Here is a 26,171-nt window from a genome sequence, read left to right as displayed (position 1 = left end):
CTGCCCGTCTGTGCCACAGAGGTAGATTTACAGTGTGGACATTTAGCTGCCTGGACCTGGACCAGACTCCTAGCTCACCACACCAGATGCCAGCACTGACGCGCTGGATCCAGAAACCGGCAGGGGAAAGGCTGCTTCCCCCATTACCGTCCCCCGGAGCTAACCGGACCCCCTTCTCCTGCGGCCAGGAAGCATCAAGGCAGCGCACAGGAGAGGTTTCGATGGCAGTTAACCAGCAGCAGAGCATTTAAGGTTTCATCTGAATTGATCCTCTCTAGCGTTCCTCACACAGCTCGTCTCTCTAAGTCTTGGAGTGCTGCGGCAGATCTCGTGTTCCCACGCTCGCAAACGGCAGTCACAAACAAGGGGGAAAGGGCTCGTGTGTGAATTCAGCCCAGAAGTAAAGTATTGTCGGCGCTGCACGATGCAGTACGGCCCTCCCAGAACAGGCCGCACGGTGCTAATTATGGGCTGCCGGAGTTAGCAAAGAACGTGAAATAATGTGAGAGACACGCGAGCGAGACAGAGCGAGTGCACACAAGCCTGAAATACTCCTAACACTTGGGAAGGTACCGCGCACCCATGTTAATGCTGCAAATTGTAAGTGACGCCGCATTGGAGGCCTGCCCGCACCAGCACTGCCCAACGCGGAGGTCAGCTGCGCCGGCCGACGTTAGCAACGACGGGGAACGTGCCCCCGAGACAAGCTCTGCCCTTGGACCCTGGCAGTTGGAAGGGCTGAGAGCGCCTGCCCGTTTCCGCACCTGGGTTTTGGCTAATGAGCGTGGTTGTAAGCCCGGACTCGTTTTTGCGAGGCGTTACAGAAGCAGAGACAGATCACCAGAGAGCAGCTGCCAAGTCTCCTGCCCCTGCTGAGGTGCGGAGCAGCAAACTGCTTGCTGCCTTGTATTGCTTACAGCCCCATCGAGGGACTGGCTGCTTGCTAGCTCTGGTTTGCTGTGCACGGCCCAGAAGGAGACAGGAGTTCCTCCGGTTCTCTCTTCCCAGCCGCTGTCCCTTGCACCGTTTTCATTCACTGACGCTCCCCGAAGGCGCGGGGCACGCCGAGCACTAGTGAGAACACAAAGCCGTTTATTCCGTGACCATGACACTTTCAGCCCCGGGGGTACAAATTCACGGGCACTTGGTGCTTGGCTCTCCAGACTGCCTGGAAAAAAAGGAAGGTCATTTGGGGAAGGGGATGTTCTTTAAATACAGCTCCCCCCAAACACCACAGAGACACCTGTGAGAGACCACGATGTTTGCCAAGTGAAACGCTCAGGTCGGGAAATGCTGCCGTTCCAGTTGGAAGAGTCGTCTGTCCCCTGCCGGGAAGCCTCCTTCAATAGCACGGCCACAGACAAGGGGCTGGCTGCTTGCACAGGTCCCAGACCCGGTCTGCTTCCAGCCGCAGCGTCCATCCAGGGCTGTTCCGCCTCTAGGGGTACTTTGCCATGTTTGGCCCCCAGTGCTGAGGCTGGGGCTGTGCGAGGAAGGGACGCCCACACAGCGGCAAAGAGAGACAGATCATTAACCCACGGGCACAGACTTCCAAGAAGCAGATTCACGGACAACATTACTTGGAAATGAATAATTAATGTCAATGACACACTGTAAATGCTGTTTGACAGGGAGCAATCGCCTTCGGCTTCCTGCCTGTTTTACAGGAGCAATCTCAAACGTCGCCTCTTTTTAACTTCCTCATGCTGCACCATCTACCTCGCCGGCCTGCGCGCGGCCCGACATCAGACCCGATGCTCAGAACGGCCCCTTCTGGCCCTGACGTCCGGGAAGTCACCACAGAGGATACGGCTGCAGTCCCGCCGACACGAAGGTCTCTGGCCACGCCAACAGCGACTGACGTAACAAACACGCAGGCGACTGCACAGCCTGACATCTGAGGGCGACTGTGTGGCCTTCACAGCCCCCTCCATTGTTCTGGGTTGGAATAAACTCTTCACTGCAGTGCGCTCGCCTACACCGCGTCTTCTGGCTGAATCCGAATTTGCCACTGAGGGATTTTATGGATGCAATGTAAGGCGAAGGGCTGCAACTTCAGCTTGGCCCGAATCTGGCCTTTGCTTCTAGGCCAGCCTTTTGCAGACACACTGAAGGCTTACGTGCCTCCATGGAGGTAGCCAGGTGCTAGCAAGTACTGAGACGCATAAACGGTGTTTTTACCCTACAGAAGTTATAGGGACAGAACGGATATGGAGTTTTCAAGATCAGGCCAAACAGGTCCCATTAAATCGGATGCTCATATCCCCACGGGCATTGAACGTCACAATACCAATGCAGGAATGCCTTCCACTTCCAGGAAGGAGCAAGCGGGCGGAAAGATTTAGCAGTCGGCACTTGGACACCCTGACGTGATTTTCCTCCCGATCTCTAACTCATCGAAATGAGCTGGTGGGGGTGTGTTCTCCCCGCCACCGCCAGGTACGGGGCCGAGCCGACGGGTCTGCGCTCAGCCTCCTGCCCGTCGGAGGAGTACCGGCGCTCTGGGCCAGGGCCGCTTGACTGGCCATCCAGAGTTCACCAGGTTCAAAGCCGGATCGCAGAATTTTAAGCATCTTCTGTGTTTAGTAAGTGGCACGTCGTAAATAGGCACCCACGGCGCTGTCTGAAGACGCGATCTCACTGCTGCGGCTAGCCCCCGGGGACGGTCGAAGCGGGGTGGCTGGGACTCTCATGGCTTGTGTTCGGCTACACGCACTGTGTATTAAATCCCAGCACTGAGCAGCAGCAGGGGATGGTGGAGATGGCACAGGGCACCCGGCCTCCAGAGGGTCACTGCTTTGACAGAGCCAGCAGGCTGGAACATGGAGCCCTCCGGCTCTCGGGGCTCACCCCCACCCTTGGGCAAATCACTAAGTGACATTACGGGATTTGATAGCAGCCTTCAACTCCCTGAAGGGGGATTCCAAAGAGGCTGGAGAGAGGCTGTTCTCAGTGGGGGCAGGTGGCAGAACAAGGAGCAATGGGCTCAAGTTGTGGTGGGAGAGGTCCAGGTTGGATATTAGGAAAAACTATTTCCCTAGGCGGGTGGTAAAGCACTGGAATGGGTTACCTAGGGAAGCAGTGGAGTCTCCATCCCTAGAGATGTTTAAGTCTCGGCTTGACAAAGCCCTGGCCGGGTTGATTGAGTTGGGATTGGTCCTGCCTAGAGCAGGGGGCTGGACTTGATGACTCCTGAGGTCTCTTCCAGTTCTAGGATTCTGTGATGATCCTTACTTTATGGATCTGTAAGGAAGAGACGGAAATCCGCCCAGCGCTCGTGGACTGAGGCAGAGCCAAGAGGAGAAGCCAGGCCAGTCCCATCCACAGGGCTGTGCTGCCTCTGCGGGCTCTACTGGCCTGTTCCCAAGGCCCTGGTGACTGTATCAGGCGTCCCAAACGCGAGTGAAGCCCTGGAGAGCAGGGTAGCTGCACTGACACTCTGCGAGGAGCCGCTGGGCCTTGGCTACCTAACACCACAGCTTGGAGGGCAACAGCCCTGAAGTCTCATTCCCTGGTACTTCGCGCAGAAGCGACAGTCTCCAGCAACAGGCCAGGCTGCGCAGGGCGAGGTGGACTCATGCAATCTGGGACCGTCGGCCCAGCAGCCGCAGCTCCATCGGAAAGGGCAGGACCGGCACGCTGCGGATCAGCGCAGCCCGCTCTGAGCGGTGCGACGTCAGGCCATGGGTCTCATCGCTGCTGGGGAATCCGGTGACCAGTGGGGGCGCTACGGCAGCTCCCTGCCTGGCCTGGCATCCCGGAGCACGCTGCACCCCACAAGTGGCCAGCAGCAGGTCCAGTTCCTACCCGCGGGGCCACAGGGCAGCACACACTGCCCGGCCCCCGAGCAGCGGCTCCACACTCCGATTGGCTGGCTCCTGGCAAATGGGAGCTGGGAGGACAGTGCTGGGGTGTGAAAACAGCACGCGGAGCCGTGTGCCCGCCTCTGCCCAGGACTCAGACCCGCTGCCGGGGCACGGTGTGGGCTGCAGCACCAGGAAGCAGCCTGAGAATCCCTGCTGCTCTGCCGACCGAGTCGCTGGAGGTGAGTCCGTGCCCGACCCGGCGCCTCAATCCCCTGTCCCTGCCCTGAGCCCCCCCTGCACCCAACCCCTCATTCCTGGCCCCACCCCGCAGCCCACACTAGTCACAGGACAGAACTATGTAGGGTCGTGGGCAGCAGCAATTGTCTAAGTGGCTCACGCAAAAAAAGCGCGACCACCCCTGCCTAGACTCTGCGAGCCTCACCCCACCCCACCCTCCCAATCCAGGCTAGGTGCTTTGCCAGGGTAAATGCAGCATCTCACGGTGACCTCAGGGCGAGCCGGCACTGAGCTAGCTCCGCCCTTGGCAGGGCAGATCTCTAGCCGCCGCTGCGTCTGCTCGCCCAGCACATCCGCCCCAGAAACACACGACAAGTCGGGGCACAGGGCTCTGCAACCTCCCCTGGTGAGACACGGCACCAGTCAAAAAGTCGGGTGGAGGAGGCCAGGGGACGGGTGGGCCTACCGAGCTCCTTGCTCGGGCGGTGTTGTTACTGGAGTCCAGTCTAAAGACACCTGCTCTGCTCTGCTCTACTAAACATGCGCCTATTAACCTAAAGACCCTCCCCCGCCCGGGAGTCACAGCTTCCGGCAGGGATTTTGGGTCCCTCAGACAGGCCGTGGAAGCTGAGGTCTGATAGGACAGAGCATTTGCTGTTTAGCTATTGATTAGAGCTGAGATCACCAGGCCCTCCCCAATGAAACCAAACCGCATGCTGTAAGCACGTCACAGAAATGCCTCCAAATCCAACCTAGGCCCCAGGCCTAACCCACTGCTAAATATTTCGGCTCTTGAGACCGAGTTGAGACCATCTACAGGAGGAGAAAGAACAATAGCCAAGAGGGGCTAGTAGCTTTAGGTAGAGTCCTACAACTGGCAGGGACCTCAAGAGGCCATCAAGTCCAGTCCCCTGCCCTCCCGGCAGGACCGAGCACCGTCTACACCATCCCTGACAGGTGTCTGTCCAGCCTGCTCTTCAATATCTCCAGTGATGGGGATTCCACAACCTCCCTAGGCAACTTATTCCCGTGTGTCACCACCCTGCCAGGCAGGGAGTTTTCCTAAGGTCCGGTGAGAAGGAAGCGTTGAGGCAGGGAAGGGTGGGACGGAACGAGGAAGGCGAAGGGAAAGCAGGAGAGGATACAGGACAGAACGGAGGGCAGAGAAGAGCACACTTACGCGGGGTAGTCAGGCACTTTCCCCTTGAAGGCCGGCAGATCGCGAACGTACTCGTTGTGCAGCCACTTCACCTTGAAGTGCAAGTTCATATAGTCGGCGCTTTTACACAGTCTGTGCTTCTCGTGGTCTGTGGGGAGAAAGACCAGTCAGGCATGTTACATTGGCATTAGGCCAGCTGCCCGGGTCCCAGCGGGGTTGCGCACAACGCCGCCGCATTGTGCTACGGCACCGGGGCACGAGGTGTGTCACTAATTGTCACATTACCAAATTGGAGGGAAGCAGCCGGATCGCTGCTGCACCCCTAGGTGGGGGTGTTGGCCCCAGAAATTGGTGTGGGGGGAGCCATGTGGGGTATTGAATGGGAGCTTATCGTTTGTTGATCTTATGTACGCTATTTATGTGAGTGTATAATGTCTGTGTGTGTAGGTAGGAATCTGTTATCTGTGTGGAAGCTGAATATTTCTGTGAATGTGGTTAAGCATGGCTATGGACAGGCTGAGTAGCAAAGCCCTGTGGAACAATGGCCCTTGATGGTCCAAGGACACACCTAAAGCAGGAGGGCGGAGACCCAAGAGCTGCCAGCAGAGAGGCTGAGGACCAGGTGACCGGCTGAGACCAGAAGAGGCCAGGAAGGAGTATAAAGAGGCCATGTGGTCGATGCCATTTTGGTTCTCAGCTCAGCACTTCATCCCAGAGGCAGCACTGCAGGGATTGAAGAGCCCGGAAGACCTGTGAACCCATCCTGATCGTAGGATGTGCAATAAGAACTTTTAAACCAGCAGCTGCAACATCTTTGCTAGAGCCTGCATCGAGAACTGGGAGATTCGGTGCATGTAACGTACTGTACTTTAATAACCTCACTCTCAGGCTTTTCTTTCTTGTAATAATAAACCTTTAGATATAGATTCTAAAGGATTGGCCCAGCGTGATTTGTGGATAAGGTCCAGAGGGTAAATTGACCAGGGATCTGTGGCTGGTTTCTTGGAACCGGACAGAACTTGTTCGGGGTAGGTGGGATTGGGTGCTAGGACCCTCCACCTGTGTATGAGGCCCGGGGCCATCTGGGGCACGGATATTGCTGGGGTGTCGGAGGGGTTTTGCTCGGGAGGCTTCAGGCAGGCTGCTGAAGCGCTCTGTGGGACTGGTTTGTGGCCTGTTTGGAAACGTCACCAGTCGGGGGGCTGTAAGGAGCCCCGGATTTGAGCAATTCGCCCTGAGCGGACGCACTCAGCTGTGCCCAGACACGCCCCGGTCTGTCACACTAATGCCCTGAAATCTAAGCCACTGGGCTTTCTGGAGAATTTGGGGGGGTCTTTGCTGTTCGGCAGGGGGAGGAAGTTTGCACGGCTCCAGCTCGCACGTCAAAAATAGAAAACTTTCTGGTTGTCATGACAACGAGAGGAGAACGCTTTCTAATGGTCTCGCCGTCTCTTCACACGCCATGCTCTGGATTTCGTCCCCCTCAGGAGGGGAGAGTCGGGTTCCCAGGGCCGGTCTTTGTGCTCCCCTGGATTTACACTGTGACAACGAATATTCCAGCTCGCAGCTTCCCAGACAGAACGTCACTCTCCCTCCCTCCGGCCTCTTTGCTAGCGGCGTGCCCGGACGGAGCAGGGGCGGAGCTCAACGGGGCTTCCGCCTCCAAGCCCAGCCGGCTCAGACTCCGCAGGGCAGAGGGCAAGGGCCAGGGTGTCCCTGGCGGCGCAGCGCACTGGGGCTACTTCAGCGTCCATTCAGGGGAACCGCGTTACGACGGTGCAGGAAGGGAGCCCCACGACGAGGCACCTCCCCCCACGTGACAAGGCCTCACGGCTGCCCAAGTCCCACCGAGCGACGCTGCACAGCTTGCACCCTCAGCGCCCAGGGTCCGTCAGCAATTCCCTCCACCAAGCCCTGGCTGAAGGCCCTGGGGAGCTGCTCCCTAGGGCTGGGTGGGGGGGCGTTTTACCCCCACCCTCCAGTCTTCGTACTGGCTGCCCACAAAGCAGTCAGCTGGCTTTAGGGCAGGCCTCCCTGCTGGTCAAGCCCCCACTAGGAACCTTGTGCCTGCTGGCGACTTGTCTTAGCAGTTCAGCGTGTTTCGACTGAGGCTCCACCGCAGCCACGTCTCACCTGCTGGCAACACGAGACCATCCCCACCGTGGAGAACTCAGCCCCCAGAAACAGCCCTGCCTCCTCCTGGGGCACCATTCGGGAGACTTCTCGCGCGCCCCTGCTGCGTGTGAGCCGGCCCTGCGTCCGCGAGTACAATCCCCTTTCCAAAGCGGGCCCACCCCATGGTGCCGTTGGGAGCCCCCTGGTTTTTCTTAGAGCTGGGCCCAAGCTGCAGAGCTCGGGTTTCCCAAGGCCACAGTGGTGTGATGGCAACACGTCATGCACAAACAGGCCCTGCTCACTCCAATGCTCAAGTTTTCCTTGCAAGTGAAGGACGAGCGCTTGGCCAGCTGGGATGAGAGTCCACCCCAGATTCACCTGTTGCTGCGTAACCGTCCGTGCGCACCAGCTGACGTGCGCTAAGTGTAGCAGAGTGCACTGAGCGACGCCTCTTGGAAATGGCAGCAAAGTGCATTCAACAGTCTGATGAGTACGACAGGGCGTGTGGACAGACAGACTGCAACAGGGATGTGTGGGCAGACTCACACCCCAGCTCGCCAGGGTCTGACTGCTACACACACAAACCTTTGCTGGATTAAGCCAGGATACTCGGTGCCTGAGGAAAGAGGAGCCCCGCTCAGTGTCTGAGATCCCCGCCTCTCAGCAGCAGGAGCAGGAGCAAAGACGGATACAGGGATGTGAGCAGTCAGACTGGGGATGGAAGGAGGCGGAAGTAGCCACTCAGCGCCCCTAGCGAGAGGAAGGAAGTCAGTGGGCAATTAGCACTCTGTTCCCTATGATATGGAGCACCACAGGGGCTGTCATGGCCTTGCCTGACACAGATGCAAGTCGGTCCCGCCTAGGAGCAGCTGCCAGCTTGGAGCAGAACTGGATGCGCTTGAGCTGTGAGATTTCCTCCAGAAGCCACGAGGAGGTGGCCCAGCTTTCTTAGACAAGCCCGTCACAGTCGAGTCAGAAGTGCTCAAGAGGCAAGGTGTGTTACCAGGGTGGGTACGCGGCGAGGGGAAAAGCACAGGCCACGAGACAACAAGGACAAGTGAGAGTCCTGCCCTCGGGAGGGAAGAATCCCAAGCATTGGTACAGGCTGGGGACCAACCGGCGAAGTAGCAGTTCTGCAGAAAAGGCCCTGGGGGTTACAGTGGGTGAGAAGCTGGAGATGAGTCAACAGGGGCCCTTGTAGCCAAGAAGGCTAATGGCATCTTAGGGTGCATTAGGAGGAGCATTGCCAGCAGATCCAGAGACGTGATTATTCCCCTTCATTCGGCTCTGGTGAGGCCACATCCGGAGTATTGTGTCCAGTTCTGCCCCTCCCCCCCATAGAAAGGATGGACACACATTGGAGAGAGTCCAGCGGAGGGCGACAACAATGATTCAGGAGCTGGAGCACATGACCTACGAGGAGAGGCTGAGGGATTTGGGTTTGTTCAGTCTGCAGAAGCGAAGAGTGTGGGGGGATCTGAGAGCAGCCTGCAAGTCCCTGCAGGGGGTCCCAAAGAGGATGGAGAGAGGCTGTTCTCAGTGGTGACAGATGGCAGAACAAGCAGGGGTGGATGAGAGTTTTGCGGGGCACAGGGCCTATTGAAGCGCGGGGCCTGGGGCAGCCGCCCCGCTCACCCTGCCCTATATCTGCCGCTGAGAACGAGGAGCAATGGTCTCAAGTTGCAGCGGGGGAGGTCTAGGTTGGAGATTAGGAAAAACTCTTTCCCTAGACGGGTGGGGAAGCGCTGGGCTGGGTTCCCGAAGGAGGGGGTGGAATCTCCATCCCTAGAGGTGGTTAAGTCCTGGCTTGACCAAGCCCTGGCTGGGATGACTGAGTTGGGTTGGTCCTGCTTTGGGCAGGGGGCTGGACTTGGTGACTCCTGAGGCCTCTGCAGCCCTGGGATTCTATGATGGCAAGGAAAATCGGATCATTTTGGTCGGATGTTTGGGGGCAGGCCCAGGATAACCTTGTCTTTGCGCAACTCACGTGTAAGGGGTCGGCCATCAGGACTTAGCTGTCCATTAAAACGTGTCCTTCACCACAGCAACACAGGAATAGCCCAACGGGATCAAAGCAAGTTCGGAGTAAAATCCAAATGGGGCTTCAGCTCTGAAGTTGTCTGGCCCAGGAGAATCTGAAGTGACAACACGTTTCTGTGCTAAAACACTTCACCAAGGTGGGTCTGCAGAAAACCACCTGGCACTTCCCCGTCTTGGAACGGAGAAAACACGGCACCCACGTCAGAGCCAGCAGGGACCACAGATCCCTGGATCCAAGTACAGCGTCCGTCAGCCCCAAACCAGGTTTCCCCGGAGCTGGGGACTCGTCCTGAGTACTGAACAGGCGGCAGTTCAGGGGAGACTATTGGAGATCCTCAACGGGTCTGAGTGATGCAACATCTACCAGCAGAGCCTCCTAGGGTAAGGGGTCTGCAGGGCAGTTCCAAGGGCAACACCTCGAATAGGGCTGACTCGACTACGCCAAATCAGAGAAGGCCATGTCGTCCTTACCAGGCCGTGGGTCCGGGGAAGCTAGCTGCTCCAGAATACAGATGAGCCTCTTATCTCTCCAGTGCAAACGAGGGGAGTCGCTGAAACCAGAACAGGTGTCTTCTGAGGAGCCACTGCCAGCATATGGATCCTGAGCCAGGAGATGAGAAGCCATTTTGCCGTTTCCTTACTGGGCAGCTTCACAAGAGACCTGGGATGTGCATTCAGGGCTCTCACCACAGTCACCGTAAACAGGGAGCACCGCAGGGCAAGCCCTGTGCTTCCGGTAGACATCACGTCTCTAGCAAAGCTCCTGGTGATCCCAGATCAGAAGAACTGTAATGGAAGCAACCAGATGCAGACATTTTAAATGAGAACCACTGTAACTGGAGGGTCTTCAAGAGGTGTGGCCCGTGTCTGCGTTCCATGGGAGGGCGTGCATACACTCCATGCACCGGGTTATAAGCAGCATGCAGGTCGACACCCTCTCAGTCCATCTTCTAACCACAAATCTAGCCAGATCTGCAGCAGAGAGAATGGAGGGCAGGCAGGCGGCAGAATCCAGTCAAGGGCCACACATCTCCAAGAACCTCCAAGTACAGTACGTAACGCGAGTCGAGCTACCTGCTGCTCCAGGATATGCAGATGCAGACTGGCCTCCGGCGGGTTCCGCGCAGCGTGACCCATCAGGTGGGGCCCTCACCCCACAAGGGCGCGTCTGTTCCTGGGGCAGCACCGGGGGGAGTGAAGGGAACTTTCACTCATTCTTTGTCTGGGTTGGATCACCAAGAGGAGACGACGACCCTGCTGTTGAAACGAGCCAGGCCTGCAGGCAATCCTGCTGTCCCGTGACCGAGCAGCATTGGGAACATTCGCTCTGTAGTCCTTGGCCTCCGGGAAACCAGAGAAATCAGGCAGTGGGTTGTCTGAAACCCGTCTGTGTGACTGCAAGAGCCTTCCTCCCCAAAGTCCAACGCTGCCTGGATTGTTTATTGTCTCATGAGGGATAAAATGGATGTTTCCCTGAGTTCTCTCACTCCGAGGGCTTCCAGGTTTTGAATGGTACTCAACAGCCGATCTGGCCACCTCTGAAACCAACCCCCAGGAGCCAGTCGTCAAGGTACGGAAAACTGTGAGAGCTCTGCCGACTCATCCAAGGCGCTACCGTGGAGACAGCTTCCGTAAAACATGGCGGGTGCTGCTGCTCGTCTGAAGGCGAGGACCCGGAGTAAGAAGTGTCCCATCCCACCATCCGTCATAGGAATCTCCGCTCGGACGTGAATGCCTCTATGGAAATATGCATCCTTTTCAAGAGCCACAAGCCACATCGCTCCCTGAGGCCAACACTGCAACCCCGAATTCTGAGAGCCAATGAAAATATCCACACTGCAGCTTTTGCGGGGGAGGGGGAAGAGAGGGACGGACAGGAAATGCGGAGACTAGACCCTTCCTCTGAGATGTTGAGGGGGTTGTGCTTTCGTCCCTTGGGGTAACAGGGATGTTTAAGAATTGCCTTGCGAGTGGTCCAGGGGGCAGTTTGGGGGGCGGGAAGGAGATGAACTCTATGATGTTATCTCTCTATTATTATGATCTCTGTTATCCCTGATGGATAACTTCCAAAACCCTAATAAATCTGTTAGTCTGTTTCTGCAGAAACTACGAGGAGTCCTGGGGCACCTCAGACACTTAGAAATGGCGACCCTTCGGATTTTCCAAGACCCAGATGACTATCATGTTAGCTCCCAGCTGTGGGCAGGGGGGAGATGGACTTAAAGGTGAGTGAAGAAAGGGCAGGCACCAGAGATAAGCGAGTCGAGTAAAATGGCCGAGGTGGCTCCTCGCAGCGGGCGGGGAATGGGTTGTCGCGGTGGTGGGGGAAGGGTATGAAAAGCAGGGCCGCTGAGTCTTTTCTCTCTGGGGAGGCGGCTTAGCAGAGGCCGGCCAGTGGACACATGAGGAGGTAGCAGTGCCGGTGGCCTAGGTTTATAGGCCTAACTCTGGGGCATCACCTTTGGGGCTGGTATGTAGCTCCCTAGGGGCGAGGGTAGACCACGAGTCCTTTAACTCATGGAGAGAGCCAGTCAGGCAGCCCCGGATAGCCTTCTGCCCCTTCCTCGGGAAGCTTGAGGGTTGCAAGCACAAATCCCTCCCTCTAACAATGCCAGTGGCCTCCTTCTGGATGCTGCATCTGCTCCACCCGCTGCTGCCTGACAAGCAGTTTTCACTGCTAGTTTTTGCTTGCTGTCTTCCAGATGGGAGAGGAACTGGGCTCTCTGTCCTCGGAGGAAAATAGATAGGAAAGGCCACCAGCCAGGCCATACCTGGCTATCGTGGCCTAGGAAGTGGTGATGCAAGCTGGCAGGCTCCCTCTCTCCCCCAAGGAGCTGCAGCCTCTTGGAGCCCTTATCAGACATGGTGGTCCTTAAGTACAAGACCTGTTATGATCTCTCGGGGCATGGTGTGCACTAGAACCCAGGTGTGGTACACACACAGGCACCAGCGCTCCAAAAAGAACACACACGGACCCGTCTAAAACTGTCCTAAGGACACTACTTAAGAACTATGGTCTCCTGAAGTACCAAGCAGCAGAACGGAGGGGTTTGGATGGGGGTGCTGCAGAGGGGAACACAGCAGTGACTGAACTGGCCAGCTGGGAGAGGGGAACGCAGGGGTTACTAGCAGGGCTGTGGTATTTATACAGACTCTGGAAGGCTGGGAATGCTATAACTAGCCTTGCCACCAACTGCTGAGACTCCTACAGAAAGACTCTCTAGAGGGATTCAGGAAGGATAAAGCCAAATCTATTTGTCCAAAATAAACTGCACAAGAGAATGAGCTAAAAGCAGAGAAACTAAAAATGGAGGAGTCAGTGGATCCAAGCCCTTTCCAAAAATATTTTGTTCTGGCTAGGATAAAATGCTACTACAAAGCGGAGCAAAAGATGCATGACACCTGCCGAAGTGTTATCCTGCGAACTGACATCTAACACAATCCGCAGCAGGAGGGAGAGAGGGGGACACTGACTTGGGAACAGTAAGGGAACTAACAAATACAAGTCAAATGGTTATTCTTACCACCATAAAAGAGGACTTTGCGAATGCGGAAGACAGGTGGGGCTTGGGACAGAGGAGAGACAAAAGTGAACCATGGGGAGAAAAACATGATGGAGATCAAAGAAATCCGATAAATCCACCCCCCCCCCCCTTGCTCCTTAGCAGCTCCCTCATTTATGGCCAGCTGCTCCCCACTTCAGGAGACTGGCTCCAGAGTTTGGTCACCACTCGCCGTTAGCTAAAGGGAAGGATTTCAGAAGTCACTGACGATAGGAGACAGACCACAGCACACAGCGATACCCGAAACATGCCTGTGATTTCCTCTCAGGCAGAATTGTGCTCTTGTACCTTTTGTTCAAAGGAACCTCCGTTCCAGCCCATTAGCACACACCCTTTACTTTTTCAGAAGTGCGTTAAGTGGGAAACATTTAGCAGCTGGAGATGCCAGTGGATTTATGCGCTGTAGCTTACTGGACATGAAAGAGTTTAGCAGCAGGACTAATGGAAAAGTGTACGGCTATTTTCTAACAACTGCTGTGCTTTATCCTCAGCAAACCACACACCGTCTCTTATTTTCCCTGCATGTTTCCTCTGGAAACAACTATGCTGTAGGTGGGACAGCTGGAACTGAGCTCTTAGGGCCCAATACACCGTGTGAGACGGCTTCTTTGCACCATGTTCTCCAATGCTTTGCCCAGCCCATTTCTGACATGAGAGGGTTTCCATAACATGCACAATCTATCAGAGGGGGAGCCGTGTTAGTCTGGATCTGCAAAAGCGACAAGGAGTCCTGTGGCACCTTACAGACTAACAGACATATTGGAGCATAAGCTTTCGTGGGCAAAGACCCACTTCGTCAGATGCATGTAGTGGAATTTTAGTGCATGTAGGTTTAACCTGGCATTTCCTAGCCCTTAAGTCACTAGAAACGGGTATGTCCTCTTCAAAATCATTCAGATGTGATGGCGGAAAGCGGAAGGCAAATGCTAATGACATTTACGTAAGTCCGGGATTTCTAAAGCTACACATCTACTGCAGGCATTCCATTTCCTCCTGCCAGAAGACCCTGTTCACTGCCAGCGTGACGAGCTCCCGGAGACGTTCCTTTGGCACGTGATATTTACCATTCCCATGTGTCCTGCAGTCTGCTTTGTGGGCACAAGAGTCCTTCTTTCCATCTCAAGGTGAATTCACACTCCTCTGACCCGCAACGGGTCTCCCCCAGGCAAGGAGGGAGGCGCTCAAGGCAAGGAGAATTCGCCCCCCACCTCCTGGTCTGTGTGTTGAGTTACAATGTCCCACAGTTCTTTGTACATCTACCTGAGCGTGCTGCCCCGCACCGCCTACCAGCGCACGGCAGAGCCCGTAGCTCACGGCAGCTTTCCTGCAGCCGGGCCGTGGAGGGAAGGTCGCAGATCCAGCTCTCCAGACTCGCCCAAAGAGCTGCCTGTCCAGCATCCATCTTCCCTGGATTTTACTGGACTTGGCATTAAGCTCACAGCCCTCGCTGTGCAGCGAGTGAGATTTCTGCCCTCGTGTGCATCCTGTGCTCACCTTCCTCTTGAATTGCTATTTTGGAACCCCCACTGGCCTGGCATCTAGGCACGGGAGCTTCTTAAAATCAGCCTCGTTTGTTTAACCCGTCGTATTTTAACAACCCCCCCTTACACTTGCCTACCTCACCCGGCCAGGGCTAGAGGCAACCACCTTTTGCCAGAGCACCCCCTACTCTCCTTGGGAGTCCTGCAGTATATTGACATGCCCTGCCCACGAGCCAAGGAACAAAGCTCTAGGGGTCGGCGTGCTAGCCCAGAATTTGGGAGACCTGCTCTGTGACACTGGACAAGCCGCTTTATGGAGGAAAACTGAGGCAGTGGGACCCAGAAGGGCTAAGAGAACGTTGCTGTTTCACAGGGCCGGTGTCCGGAGAACCGTGTCAAAGGCTGGGCAGCACCTCCAGCCTGTCACAGCAGGGGCCCAGGAAGCATCAATGGCAGACAGAGCGTCAGGACAAACTCCGGCTCTGGCTCACTGACCAAGGAAAATGCCCCAGGCAGGACTCCAAGTCAGCACGACCCACAGCAGCAGAAAGGTCCCTGGTGCTCGGATGGCACGTGGGACAGAGACGGTTCCAGGCCGCCGCGCCCCCGAAACCGTCCCTTGGCATGATGGCTGGCAGCAAAGTAAAGCCAAACGGGGGTTGCCATGGCAACCTGTATCACTGTGGACACAGGAGGCAGCAGGACTGGGCAGGAGCCGGCACTTCTAGGTGCTCCTGGAAAAGCAGCAAGGAGCCAAGTTCTCCCTCGGTGGAGCTCATCCATTTTCAGCCGATTCTCGGGCAGGGCCCTGCCAGTTGTGGCCCATCTCAGAGTCAGGGGATTTTAAGAATCATACATTTTGTGATTTCACCGATTTCCATCGGAAACGCCCTGGTGGGACCCAAAAAGGGCTGGTGAGGGGTTGCAAGGTTTCTGATGGGGAGCTGTGGCATTGCTGCCCTCACTTCCGCGCTGCCGGACGTACGACGGCATGGTAACGAGAGCCCTGAGAAGAGCAACAAGAACAACGAAAGGTCTGGCAAGCAGAGCTATGGGGGAAGGCTGAAAGAACTGAGCTTCTTTAGTCTGGAAAGGAGAAGATGGGGAGACATGAGAGCAGTTTTCAAGTACATAAGAGGTTGGTACAAAGAGTAAGGATGGAAATTCTTACCCTTTGATGGTAAGACAAGAAGCGATGGGCTTACACTGCAGCAAGGGAGGTTTAGGTTCCACATGAGGAAAAGCCTCCTGCCTGTCAGGGGGGTTAATCACTGGAACAAATTGCCTGGGGGGTTGTGGAATCTCCATCACTGAAGATATTTGAGAGCAGATTAGACACACACCAGTCAGGGCTGGTCTAAATTCCACTCAGCCCTACCATGCTGGACCACATGACGTCTGGAGGGCTCTTCCAGCTCTATGGTATCGCCATCCTTCCTTCTGTGCTGCTGCCAGCAGAGCCGGGTCCTCCGGCAGCAGCTGCCGCTCTCCAGCTCTGACGGCAGCACACAGAAGCGAGGGTGACGTGGGATGGCATGCTGCTGGAGCTGGGGCGCTGCCTTCACAGCTGCACGCCTGGCCAAGAGCCACTGCTCTCGGGCTGCCCAGCAGGAAGGGTGGCCACGCTGCAACCCCCCTTTGGGTCTGGACCCCCCCGTCTGAGAAACCCTGGTACCCCTGTGAAATCGGGACAGCACAGGGTAAAAGCACACACAAGACCAGGTTTCAGGAGGCATTTTTCACAGCTGTGAATTTGGTAGGGCCCTATTCCTGGGACCTGCCTGGGGGACTGTTCGGCATGACAGACATGGCTACCCGCCAGCATTCGACGGGGTCTGGCTGAACGAGCCTCCAGCACAGCCGTTGTCTCCGACTCACACAGCATCCGCTAACCTGCGGAGCCTCCTCAGCAGATGAGGTTCAGGTAGCTCAAGAGCTTCAGTGCGTTCCGCGCTGTACGCTGTATCCAGGGAGAGGGAAATCTCTATCTAGGCCCAACTGCTCACTCTGCCAAAGGCCAGGGACTTGCCATGCGGTGAGCAGAGCGGGCTCATTTTACCCAGAACGTAGGGGCAGAGGCACAAGGGAAACCACCATGACAGCACTTAGGCACGTGTGCTGCACGGTGGAAGGACACGCCCACCCATCGGTCTTGGCGTCTGCGCAGAGAGGGGCCTCTGCTCGACCGCGCACACCGCTCTGGGACGCAGTGTTTGCACCTGGCGGGGGTTCTGGCGGATACCGACAGCGCTGGGCAACGCGGAACCGGAGGGAGCAGCCTTGCAAGCAGGAAACGAGAAGGGAGCCCCGCGCGCGACTGACACGGATTAAATCGACTCTTTGCTCGTCACAGCAGCTCATTTTGTGCGTAAATTTGCATTTCTCAGGGAAGGGTCTGATCCGATCGGAACGTCGGCGTTTAAAGCCCAGGCAACGAGAGCTGTAACCACTGAGCTGATTTCCAAGCCAGTTCTGACTCCAACGGCAGCAGGCTTGTAGGCGGCCAATGGAAGAGGCTTCCGAGTCACACCCACTTCGAAAGGGAGTCTCTCCCGCGGCAGGATCTCTCACAGAGCCACATTCGGAAGAGGGCAAAAGCAGGCCCTAATGCACCATGCGCACCGAGGAGATGGAATTAGAGCAGGGCGAACTGGGGCGACCGCACTGGACTCTGTGATTTCAACATCACGGCGTCAAAGGAGGTGAGGACAGCAGCTGACTGCCTTGAGCCAGCAGGAGGCAGCGTGGTGTATCTGGCCCTACCAGCACTTTGCTCCAGCTAAGCTCCTTGGCCCATGTCCCTGGTTGGCCCACGTCCACCTCCTGAGGAGACCCAGCACCCCCCAATCCCATTTGGGGCCCATACAGGCTGACTTGCCCCAGGCCCCACAGGCCCCCTGCAGATGGCTTTGTATACAGAACAACCCCCTACTGCTTCTTCAGCTTTTAGCTCCTCCTCTTACAAATCCGTCTCAGCCCCCTAACTTCTCCTGCAGCAAGCACCATACACCCTCTCTAAAAGTGACACTCTGCATGCACGTGCCCCTTACCGTTACTTTTTCTTGCACCAGAGCATGGGGGGTTGGGGTTACACGACAATTGCAAGCCCGCTCTCACCTGGAGAAACTTACTCCCAAGAAACAATTGAGAAAGGCACCAGGATGTGTTGTGATAACTGGACCAGCACATTTACTCGAATTCTGAGTTCAGCTGTCTAAAGTACGTGAAAATTACAACAACCTGTAACAGCAAATATTGATAGAAAAATGGTACCAATAGAGACAGAAAAACTAAGTCTAAACAAAAGGGACTACCAACGTGGTTCAGTGACTGTGTTAAAACGGTGTCCCCTTAAAACAGAAGACGTGGAACCAGAATTCAATAAACCAAGAATGGAATGTCAGATACTAGATCCAACTATGGAAGGAAAAGCAATAACTGAAAATGTGGAAATGGCAAAGGTGCTACAACTTCTTTGTTCCAGTTTTCACCAGGAAGGGTGATGGCGATCGGATGCCTACAACAGGGAACGCTGGAGAGACGTAGGCAGGTTTCAAAGTTAAAATAGGAAAAGAACAAGTGAAAAATTACTTAGAAACGTGAGATGTCTGCAAGTCGGCAGGGCCTGATGAAATGCATCCTAGAATACACAAGGAGCTGATAGAGGAGGTATCTGAGCCTCTAGCTATCATCTCTGAAAAAGCATGGAAGTTGGGAGCGATTCCAGAAGACTGGAAAAGGGCAAATCTAGGGCCCATCTATAAAAAGGGAAATAAGAACAACCCAGGAAACTACAGACCAGTCAATTGAACATCTGTGCCAGGGAAGATAATGGAGCAAGTAATTAGGGAATCCATCTGAAAACATATGGAAGATAATATGATAGAGAGCAGCCAGCATGGATTTGTCAAGAATAACTCATGTCAAACCAACCTGATAGCTTTCTTTGACAGGGTATCGAGGCTTGTGGACAAGGGAGAAGCAGTGGATGTGGTACATCTCAATTTTAGTAAAGCATTTGATACAGTCTTGCATGCCTGTCTTACCAATAAACAAGGGAAATACAGCCTAGATGGGGCTACTGGAAGGTGAGTGCATAACTACTCTCTGAGAACATAAAAAACAACAAATAGTCTGGTAGCACTTTATAAACTAACAAAACACGTAGATGGGATCATGAGCTTTCGCGGGCACAGCCCACTTCTTCAGATGACAGGAGTGTTATATGTCCAGAACCAAAATAAATGGGGGAGAAAGGAGGAGAGGAAAATATGGGCGGGGGAGGAACAAAAGGAGGCAGTGGGTGTATAAATATCAAAGGGAAAACTGAGTTGGTATGTAACAGGCAAAACTGATAGTCTAGGAGCACCTAAAAACTGATGAGTTAAAAGAAGCAGATCAAGACTATTAGTTAGCAATTAGAAAGGAAGAGTACCAATACCAGACTCTATACAGGCAAAGAACCATTGGCACTTTCATTGTTTGATGGTTGATAATGTCCCAGCCATCCGGTATCTCGATTCAAACCATTGGCATGCGAATTAAACTTGTGAATGAATTGTAGTTCCAACCCTTCCCTGTGTATTTGGCTTGTGGAACTGGTCTGTAACAAAACAGCAACTTGAAGACCAGGCAGCTTAAAGTGTCCACCAAGAGGTTTCTGTAGGTTCCCTTTTCGGATATCTGATTTGTGTCCATTGATTCTTTCCCGTCGGGACTGTCCAGTGTGCCCAATATATACAGCAGCGGGGCACTGCTGGCATAGATCACATTACTGGATGTGCAGTTAAATGCGCCTCTGATTTGGTGGCTTACGTGGTTGGCTCCAGTGACATTCACTTGTATAGATATGTGGGCAGAACTGGCAACGGGGCTGGTTGCAGGGCTGGGTTCCTGGATGCTTATGAGGCAGCTGTGTGGCATGGTTACCAGAAAAAAATTGTTTCAGGTTGGGGGGTTGTCTGCAAGCGAAAACAGGCCTTCCCCCAAGGCCTCAGAGTGAGGGCTCATTTTCCAAGATAGGTTGCAGATTGTGGATAATGCGTTGGAGGGGTTTAAGTTGTGGACTGTAGGTAATGACAAGTGGAATTCTGTTATTTTCTTTTTTGGGTCTGTTTTGAAATAAATCATGTCTGGGTACTTTTTGGCCTCTCGCAATCTGTTTTTGCACATCTGAAGAAGTGGGCTGTGCCCACAAAAGCTCATGATACCACCTACACGGTGTGTTAGTCTTTAAAGTGCTACCATTCTATTTGTTGTTTTTAACGTTTGTCCTGTACAGACTAACTCGGCTACCCCTCTGAAGCTCTCTGAGAACAGTTATCCAACCACTTATCAATGGTTCAACGTCATGCTGGAAGGGCATAACAAATGGCATTCTGCAGGGATCAGTTTTGGGACCAGTTCCGTTCAAAGTCTTCACCAACTATTTAGATCAGTGTTTCTTAAAATGTTTAAGACTGAGAAACACCAAACAATAATTATTTATGAGGAACATCAAGGATTTTTTTGACAACAAAAAAAAGGAGGCAGGGGAGAGAAGGGTCAGGGGGACAGCTATTGAGGGGGGGGAAAAAAATCACCTGCCCCTTTAAGGGCAGCCACTTTGAATTCTGTTGCTCTCCGCGGCACACCTCCGACTGCACAGTTTAAGAAACACTGACTTAGATACTGGCATAAAGAGTACGCTTATTAAGTTTGCAGATAACACTAAGCTGGGAGGGGTTGCAAGTGCTGTGGAGAATAGAGTCATAATTCAAAATGATCTGGACAAATTGGAGAAATGGTCTGAGGTGAATAGGATGAAGTTCAATAAAGAGAAATGCAAAGTGCTCCACTTAGGAAGGAACAATCAGTTTCATGTATACAAAATGGGAAGTGACTGTCTAGGAAGGAGACCTGCAGAAAGGGATCTAGGGGTCACAGTGGACCACAAGCTAAATATGAGGCAAGAGTGTGACACTGTTGCAAAAAACCCACATCCTCCCTCCCCCCGCTTCTGGAGTGCATTAACAGGAGTGTTGTGAGTAAGACATGAGAAGTCTTTCTTCCGCTCTACTGATTAGGCCTCGGTTGGAGTACTGTGTCCAGTTCTGGGACCACATTTCAAGAAAGATGTGGAGAAATTGGGAGACAGTCCAGAGAAGAGAAAGAAAAATGATGAAAGGTCTAGAAAACATGAGCTATGAGCAGGGGCAGATGACTGTTTTGCGGGGCCCCGGGCAGCATAACTCTGCGGGGCCCCCCTTTGCCACGGCGCATGCGCCGTGACACCATGTGCATGCGCGGGGCTTTTTTAAGCGCGGGGCCCGGGGCGGCCGCCCCGTTCACCCTGCCCTATATCCACCCCTAGCTATGAGGGAAGACTGAAAGAATTGGGCTTGTTTAGTTTAGAAAAGAGAAGACTGAGAGGGGACATGATAGCAGCTTTCAAGTATCTAAAAGGGTGTTACAAGTAGGAGGAAGAAAAATTGTTCTCCTTGTCCTCTGACAATAGGACAAGAAGCAATGGGCAGCAAGGGAGGTTTAGGTTGGACATTAGGAAAAAGTTCCTACCTGTCAGGGTGGTTGAACACTGGAATAAGTTGCCTCAGGAAGCTGTGGAATCTCCATCACTGGAGATATTGAAGAGCAGGTTGGACAGACAGCAACAGGCCTGGAATCTAGTGAGCAAGACTTTGGTGCAGTAACACGGCAGCCAAGGAAGAGGCCCTCTTGATAATTGTGTGATTGTGTAAGTTAGGTGGAGCATGGAAGGACACAGGGAGGCAGCGGGTGCAGATCGTAAGCCAAAGGGGAGTAGCGGAACATCCTAAGAAGAAATATCTTGGTACAAAGACTCCCCCAAAACTCATGTATGTACCGACCTAAGTTCAGGACTGAGTCAAAGTTGACAGCACGAAGGAGAGTAAGTTAGGCCCCCTTCTGGAAGGTGAGGGGTGGGAACTAGGCAGGTGAGGGTGGCAACCTGGTACATAAAGAAGTGATTTAAGTTGTTTGCACAGGTCTATAAAAGGGCACTGCAAGCGGTGAGCGCCGACTGACCCTGGTTAGGGGGGGAGGGGGTGCTTATGCACCTGTGTAGGACACACAGCGGCTTACCCTTGAGACTTTCTGCTGATAACTGTTAATGCATCTCATCTGGCTATAAACCTGCTCGACTGGTTTCATCCTTGCCTGAACCTGTCACTTCCGGGGGCTCTCAGGTCTACTGAGTTGGCCCAAGTGCACGGGGTCCAACGCTTTAGACAAAGGGAGCACACACACGCAGCTGAAAGCTCATTACCGCCGACCAGGTAGACGACCTGTCAGAAACCAACCAGGACAATCTCGAAACCCTGACTGACGACATGCTGTTCGGATGGTGTGCAAAACCAGAGCCCACCCTCTGGAGGGCTGGACACCCTTCCAGTAAGGCTCTGACTGGAACTGGATACAGGAACACCCAACAGCTTGGAGGCCATTTTGAGAGAGACCAAGGAGCCACCCGAGGTGCTGGGACATTGCACCAATCAATGCAGTGCACGTGAGGTACGCATGCGGACGGCATAGGCCCCTTGTGTTTTACAGCAGGAGCCCCTGGCCACAGGCACTAAAGACCTCGCCCTGGAAAGTGCTGAGCAAACTTTGCTCCCAACGCAGTTGGCTAAGGCAACGGAAGTTGAATCCACGCTTGCACCACTGGGCCCATGGACGATACAAGGTACAGTCAGCCAACTCCAATGCTTGTGGAACGAACGGAGCGCTGGAAACCCCAGGACTCTGCTGGGGGAGTGACCCGGCCTCGGCACGCACTGCCCCCATTTCTGGAGGGGGTAAAACCCCTGTGGATGAGCGTGCCCTGACCATCTGGAGATGGAGACCAGGTTCCTAGGAGCCCCCCAACGCCGCCGACACTGCTTACAGTGAGCTGCCTTCATAGCGAGATGCTGGAAAAGGACAACCTGCCTGTCTACCGCTCAACTCACCGAGGGAAAGAGACTTGGGCTGGAGTTTCGGGAGACGGAACAGCAGAACCTTCCCACTCCTGTCCACCCCACAAGCTGCGGCTCTGTCATATTCCAGGCGAGGGTGGCTGCACGCGCCCACAAACACACACGCACGTGCACAGTAAGCAGCCTGGGCACCTAGCGCTGTACATCACCACAGAGGCAGTAGTGCCCTGACAGAATGCAGCTCAAGCAGGGATTCCCCAGCCTGCGGCGGGAAACCTCCCAACAACATCGGCCCTCACTGCAGAACCCCACCCCACTGGACTCCGCCAGGCTGCAGGTTCCGTTCCTGCAGCTCCTGTGGCGACTATTTCAGTTAATCAGGGGAATTTAAAGGTGATGCGTTGGCAAGCTCTGCTCCAAGCTGTTGTCCAGGAGCAGCCTAAGGCAGAGGCAGTAGGACGTTCCTACTGTGGTGCCCACAGCTTGCACAGGAAAGCCGACGATCAGTCTCCTTTTTTTTTATTGCCATTTGAAGGAGTTGAGGACGGTGCTTCCTAGGGACTAAAACGTGGGGTGCACAAGCTCTCCACTTCCTACGGGCATGGGAACAGCACGTTCACGTGCCCCCGAGAGCGACTGCGGATGGTTACAGCAAGCGATCGCCACGTCAGGCGCTTCCTCGCGTGCTGGTCGCATTGCGCGGGCGAGGATCAAAACGTCAGCAGCGGGGGAGCGGGGTCAAGCAGCAACCGTGGGGGAACACCAGCGCACTCCTACCTTCCATGGCGTATTTCGTATCCTGGGCAAAGAGGTTCCACATGACTTCAGCACTGACCTTCCCAACCGTGAGCTCCTGCGGAAACCTGCACCAGGGAACCAGAGAGAAGGCTTGAAGGGCTGAGAACAAGGGGGGCGTTTCGGTCCGCTCTGAGCAACGCCAGCAACCGAACGGTTCAGCACGAGACACATTCCCGTCAGCCTGTGATGACACGAGGTGGCTAGCTGGAAAGTGCCAACGGGACTCGACCTATCGGTTCAAAGAGACTGAAAATATCCCTGCTGCCGTGACTAGGAGACCAGCTGGTACGGGCTGCTCTCTAACTCTGTACTGTTACCTCAAAATGTTCATCCTTCTCGTAGCTCTCTCCTTTGGCCCTTCCAAGGCGAGGCCCCTTGTCCCCGTTGGGTTACGGGGTCATGTTGCTGACAGGCTAACGCTAATCAGGTGCACTGCAACGTTAAGATCAAAAATCCCCAATGCACCATCTGCCCCTTTGCCTACAAGGCATGCGGGGGGTTGCTGGAGACATCTGAATGGAGAGCATCTGATATCTCACTGCCCAAGGAGACCAACTGGCCCTTTTGGACACTGAAGCCACCCCCGCCCACGGAACTCTCAGTCCCGCGCGGAACACGGACACGCGCCAAGCCCCACACAAAGCGCTGTCACCACAGGGCCAAACGTGGGCGAGAGAAAAGTGTATCCTAGACAACTCTACAAGAACACCCATGTTCAGGTCTCTCACTGAGCTCAGGAGTGCAATAACCAAGGCGTATGCGTTCAAACGCCATCAAAACTCAACCTTCTCAAACTCTTCCCTCCCAATCAAAAAGAAAGTAGAGAGACAAATCCGACCGACCGACAGACAGACGAGTATTCGCTACAAACACACACATGGCAGAAGACGACAGAGGGCAGTGTCACAAATAAAGCAGAACAGATAGTCTACTTCTAGCATTAGCCAGGAAGGACATGGAGGGTTCTTACTGGTTCAGGACAGGGGTATAGGAATTTTTATCCTCTTCTATAATGGACACTATCAGAGTAATGAGTTTAGGCCAGAAATCCAGGTTCCTGATGCTGGGGCCTTGTTCTTCAGGAGGAAGATCCTGATTTTTGTTCTGAAAAGGAAGCCAGGAGAAACTCAACAGTGAGACTGAAGAAATACGACTCAGCAGGCCTGCCCCGCCCTGCACAGGGTGTGCCCTTCGTCACTTTCTTCTGAGGGCTCCACCACCAGGACTCGGTCTTGACAAGCTCCCTGACCCAACACCACACACCATGCAATGCAGACCGTGCTGCGAGCGGGCCAGCCCTGCACACGTCTGGTATTCAAACGGCCCCTCCTTGAGCTCTTCCTGCGTCGGCACCAGGGACACGTTTACTCACATCGCTCCTTGACTAGACTATTTCTAACCACGTCTAATCAGATCACTGATACCAGTGTAGTTACCATGCATGGGCAGTAGGTGAAGGTAGGGCTGGGGGAAGCAAGCCCCCAGCCCCTTCCCTTCTGCTGGGCCACACCCCCCATGGGAGCCAAGCCACCTCCCCCACCATGTGAGGCAGGGTAGCACCCCACGCACACCCCCGCCCACCACCACAGGGAGGAGGCAGGAGGTGCACAGCCCCAGCCTCCAAGGCCAGGAGCACAAGGAGGGCGGGCAGTGGGGGCAGCAACACTCTGCCCCCAGAACACCTACAACAGGCGTTCTGGGGCGGAGTATGGGTGGGGCCAGGCTAGCAGAAGCCTTCCCCCACCTTGCATACCAGCCAGCAAGCTGCCACGCACATTACCGAACCGTAGACATGGCTGCTGAATAGGCGTGGACAAACGGAACCCTTTGGACTGACGTCGCTATAGCATCGTGTTGCACCAACCACCACGCATGCAACTCAAAGGGTCAATAGATTCAGTAAAACATGGTAGAATTCTGCACCTGCCAAGTCGTGCAATTTAAACCTGATTTCTTCTCTTCGTTTAGTTTGCGTTCTAATTGGCGGTTACTGAATGAACATTACATCAAATTTACTCTTTGAATAGTTGTCTCTAATCAGGGAATAAAACATCTGTAGCTTTTGAAAATGAGCTCTCCAGCAATTAGTGACAGCAAAAATTATCCTCTTTCATTCACTGCAATCAATGCTCCTCAATTGCTACAACAGATGTGCATTCAGAAGATCACAGCCTGTAAAACTGAAGCTACGTTGGTTTAGCTTCAGCTATTATTCACTCCGCAGCACATCTCTCCGATACTCACGGGATCTGTCTGGTACTCGCGACTATACAGCTCGTGGCAATTATTGAAGATGTATTCGTAGGTTGAGTTGAGACAGGCCTTCACACAGTCCTTCACTACTTGGCTGGCTCGAGGAGGGCTCTGTAGTTCTTGAACCTGGCAGGAAGCAGGAATAAAGGTGAGCAAAATAGCTCCTGTGTCACGGGAAGAAGAGGAGAGGAAGGCGGCAGCGCTAACCCAGCACTGGACAGAGACTGGCTCAGTTCCATGTGCTGCCCCATGAATCTGTGAACCTGAGCACGTCACTTGGACTCTGAGCTTCAGTCCTTCAACTGCAAACCAGGGGTAAGTGCGTGACCCTACCTCACCGGGATGTCGTGAGCACACACGCTCAGGATGGGGAGGCACTCGGGGCCAGATGAGGAGCTAAAACAGACAACTCCAGCAATAAACCTAGCGTAAGCAGTGCAAGGCAGGCAGCACTCATAGGTAAGGTTCAAGGGGCTTCTCCATGACATCAAGACAAACATCCAAGTCTCTCCCACTGCAAAAAATGGTCCAGAGAGATTCCATCACAGCTCTTGGCATCTCATCAGCCGTGAGTTCCCAGAACGTCCCAGGCTATTTTTTAAAATCCACGATGGTGGGGGTTTTATTTGACCTTTATGTTACGAACTTGAAAGTGCAGATCAGAGCCCTGAAGAGTATGCCGATGCATTCATCCTTTTCCCTCTTGCAACCCTCATTCTGTTGCTTCCGACTCAATCTTCTACCTCACACTCACAATGCACATCTGTTCTAAAAGGCTCCACGCA

The 26,171-nt window shown here is 54.2% G+C and overlaps 1 protein-coding gene across 6 annotated transcripts in view; it reads right to left on the bottom strand.

Moving 5' to 3' along the window:
- UNC13B (unc-13 homolog B) overlaps positions 1–26,171 on the bottom strand; it is a 341,304-nt gene that overhangs the window by 45,910 nt on the left and 269,223 nt on the right. For all 6 annotated transcript variants that reach the window (XM_075932839.2, XM_075932833.2, XM_075932834.2 and 3 more), the window contains 4 exons: positions 25,378–25,512; positions 24,104–24,237; positions 23,113–23,198; positions 5,224–5,350 (listed from right to left, as the gene is read on the bottom strand). In XM_075932839.2, the coding sequence (XP_075788954.2) occupies positions 5,224–5,350; positions 23,113–23,198; positions 24,104–24,237; positions 25,378–25,512 (482 nt within the window). The remainder of the gene's footprint in view (positions 1–5,223; positions 5,351–23,112; positions 23,199–24,103; positions 24,238–25,377; positions 25,513–26,171) is intronic.

Source organism: Pelodiscus sinensis, chromosome 6, assembly GCF_052426305.1.
Source record: "Pelodiscus sinensis isolate ZL-2025 chromosome 6, ASM5242630v1, whole genome shotgun sequence".
Taxonomy (NCBI): domain Eukaryota; kingdom Metazoa; phylum Chordata; order Testudines; family Trionychidae; genus Pelodiscus; species Pelodiscus sinensis.
This window is presented reverse-complemented; position numbering and strand designations above follow the sequence as displayed.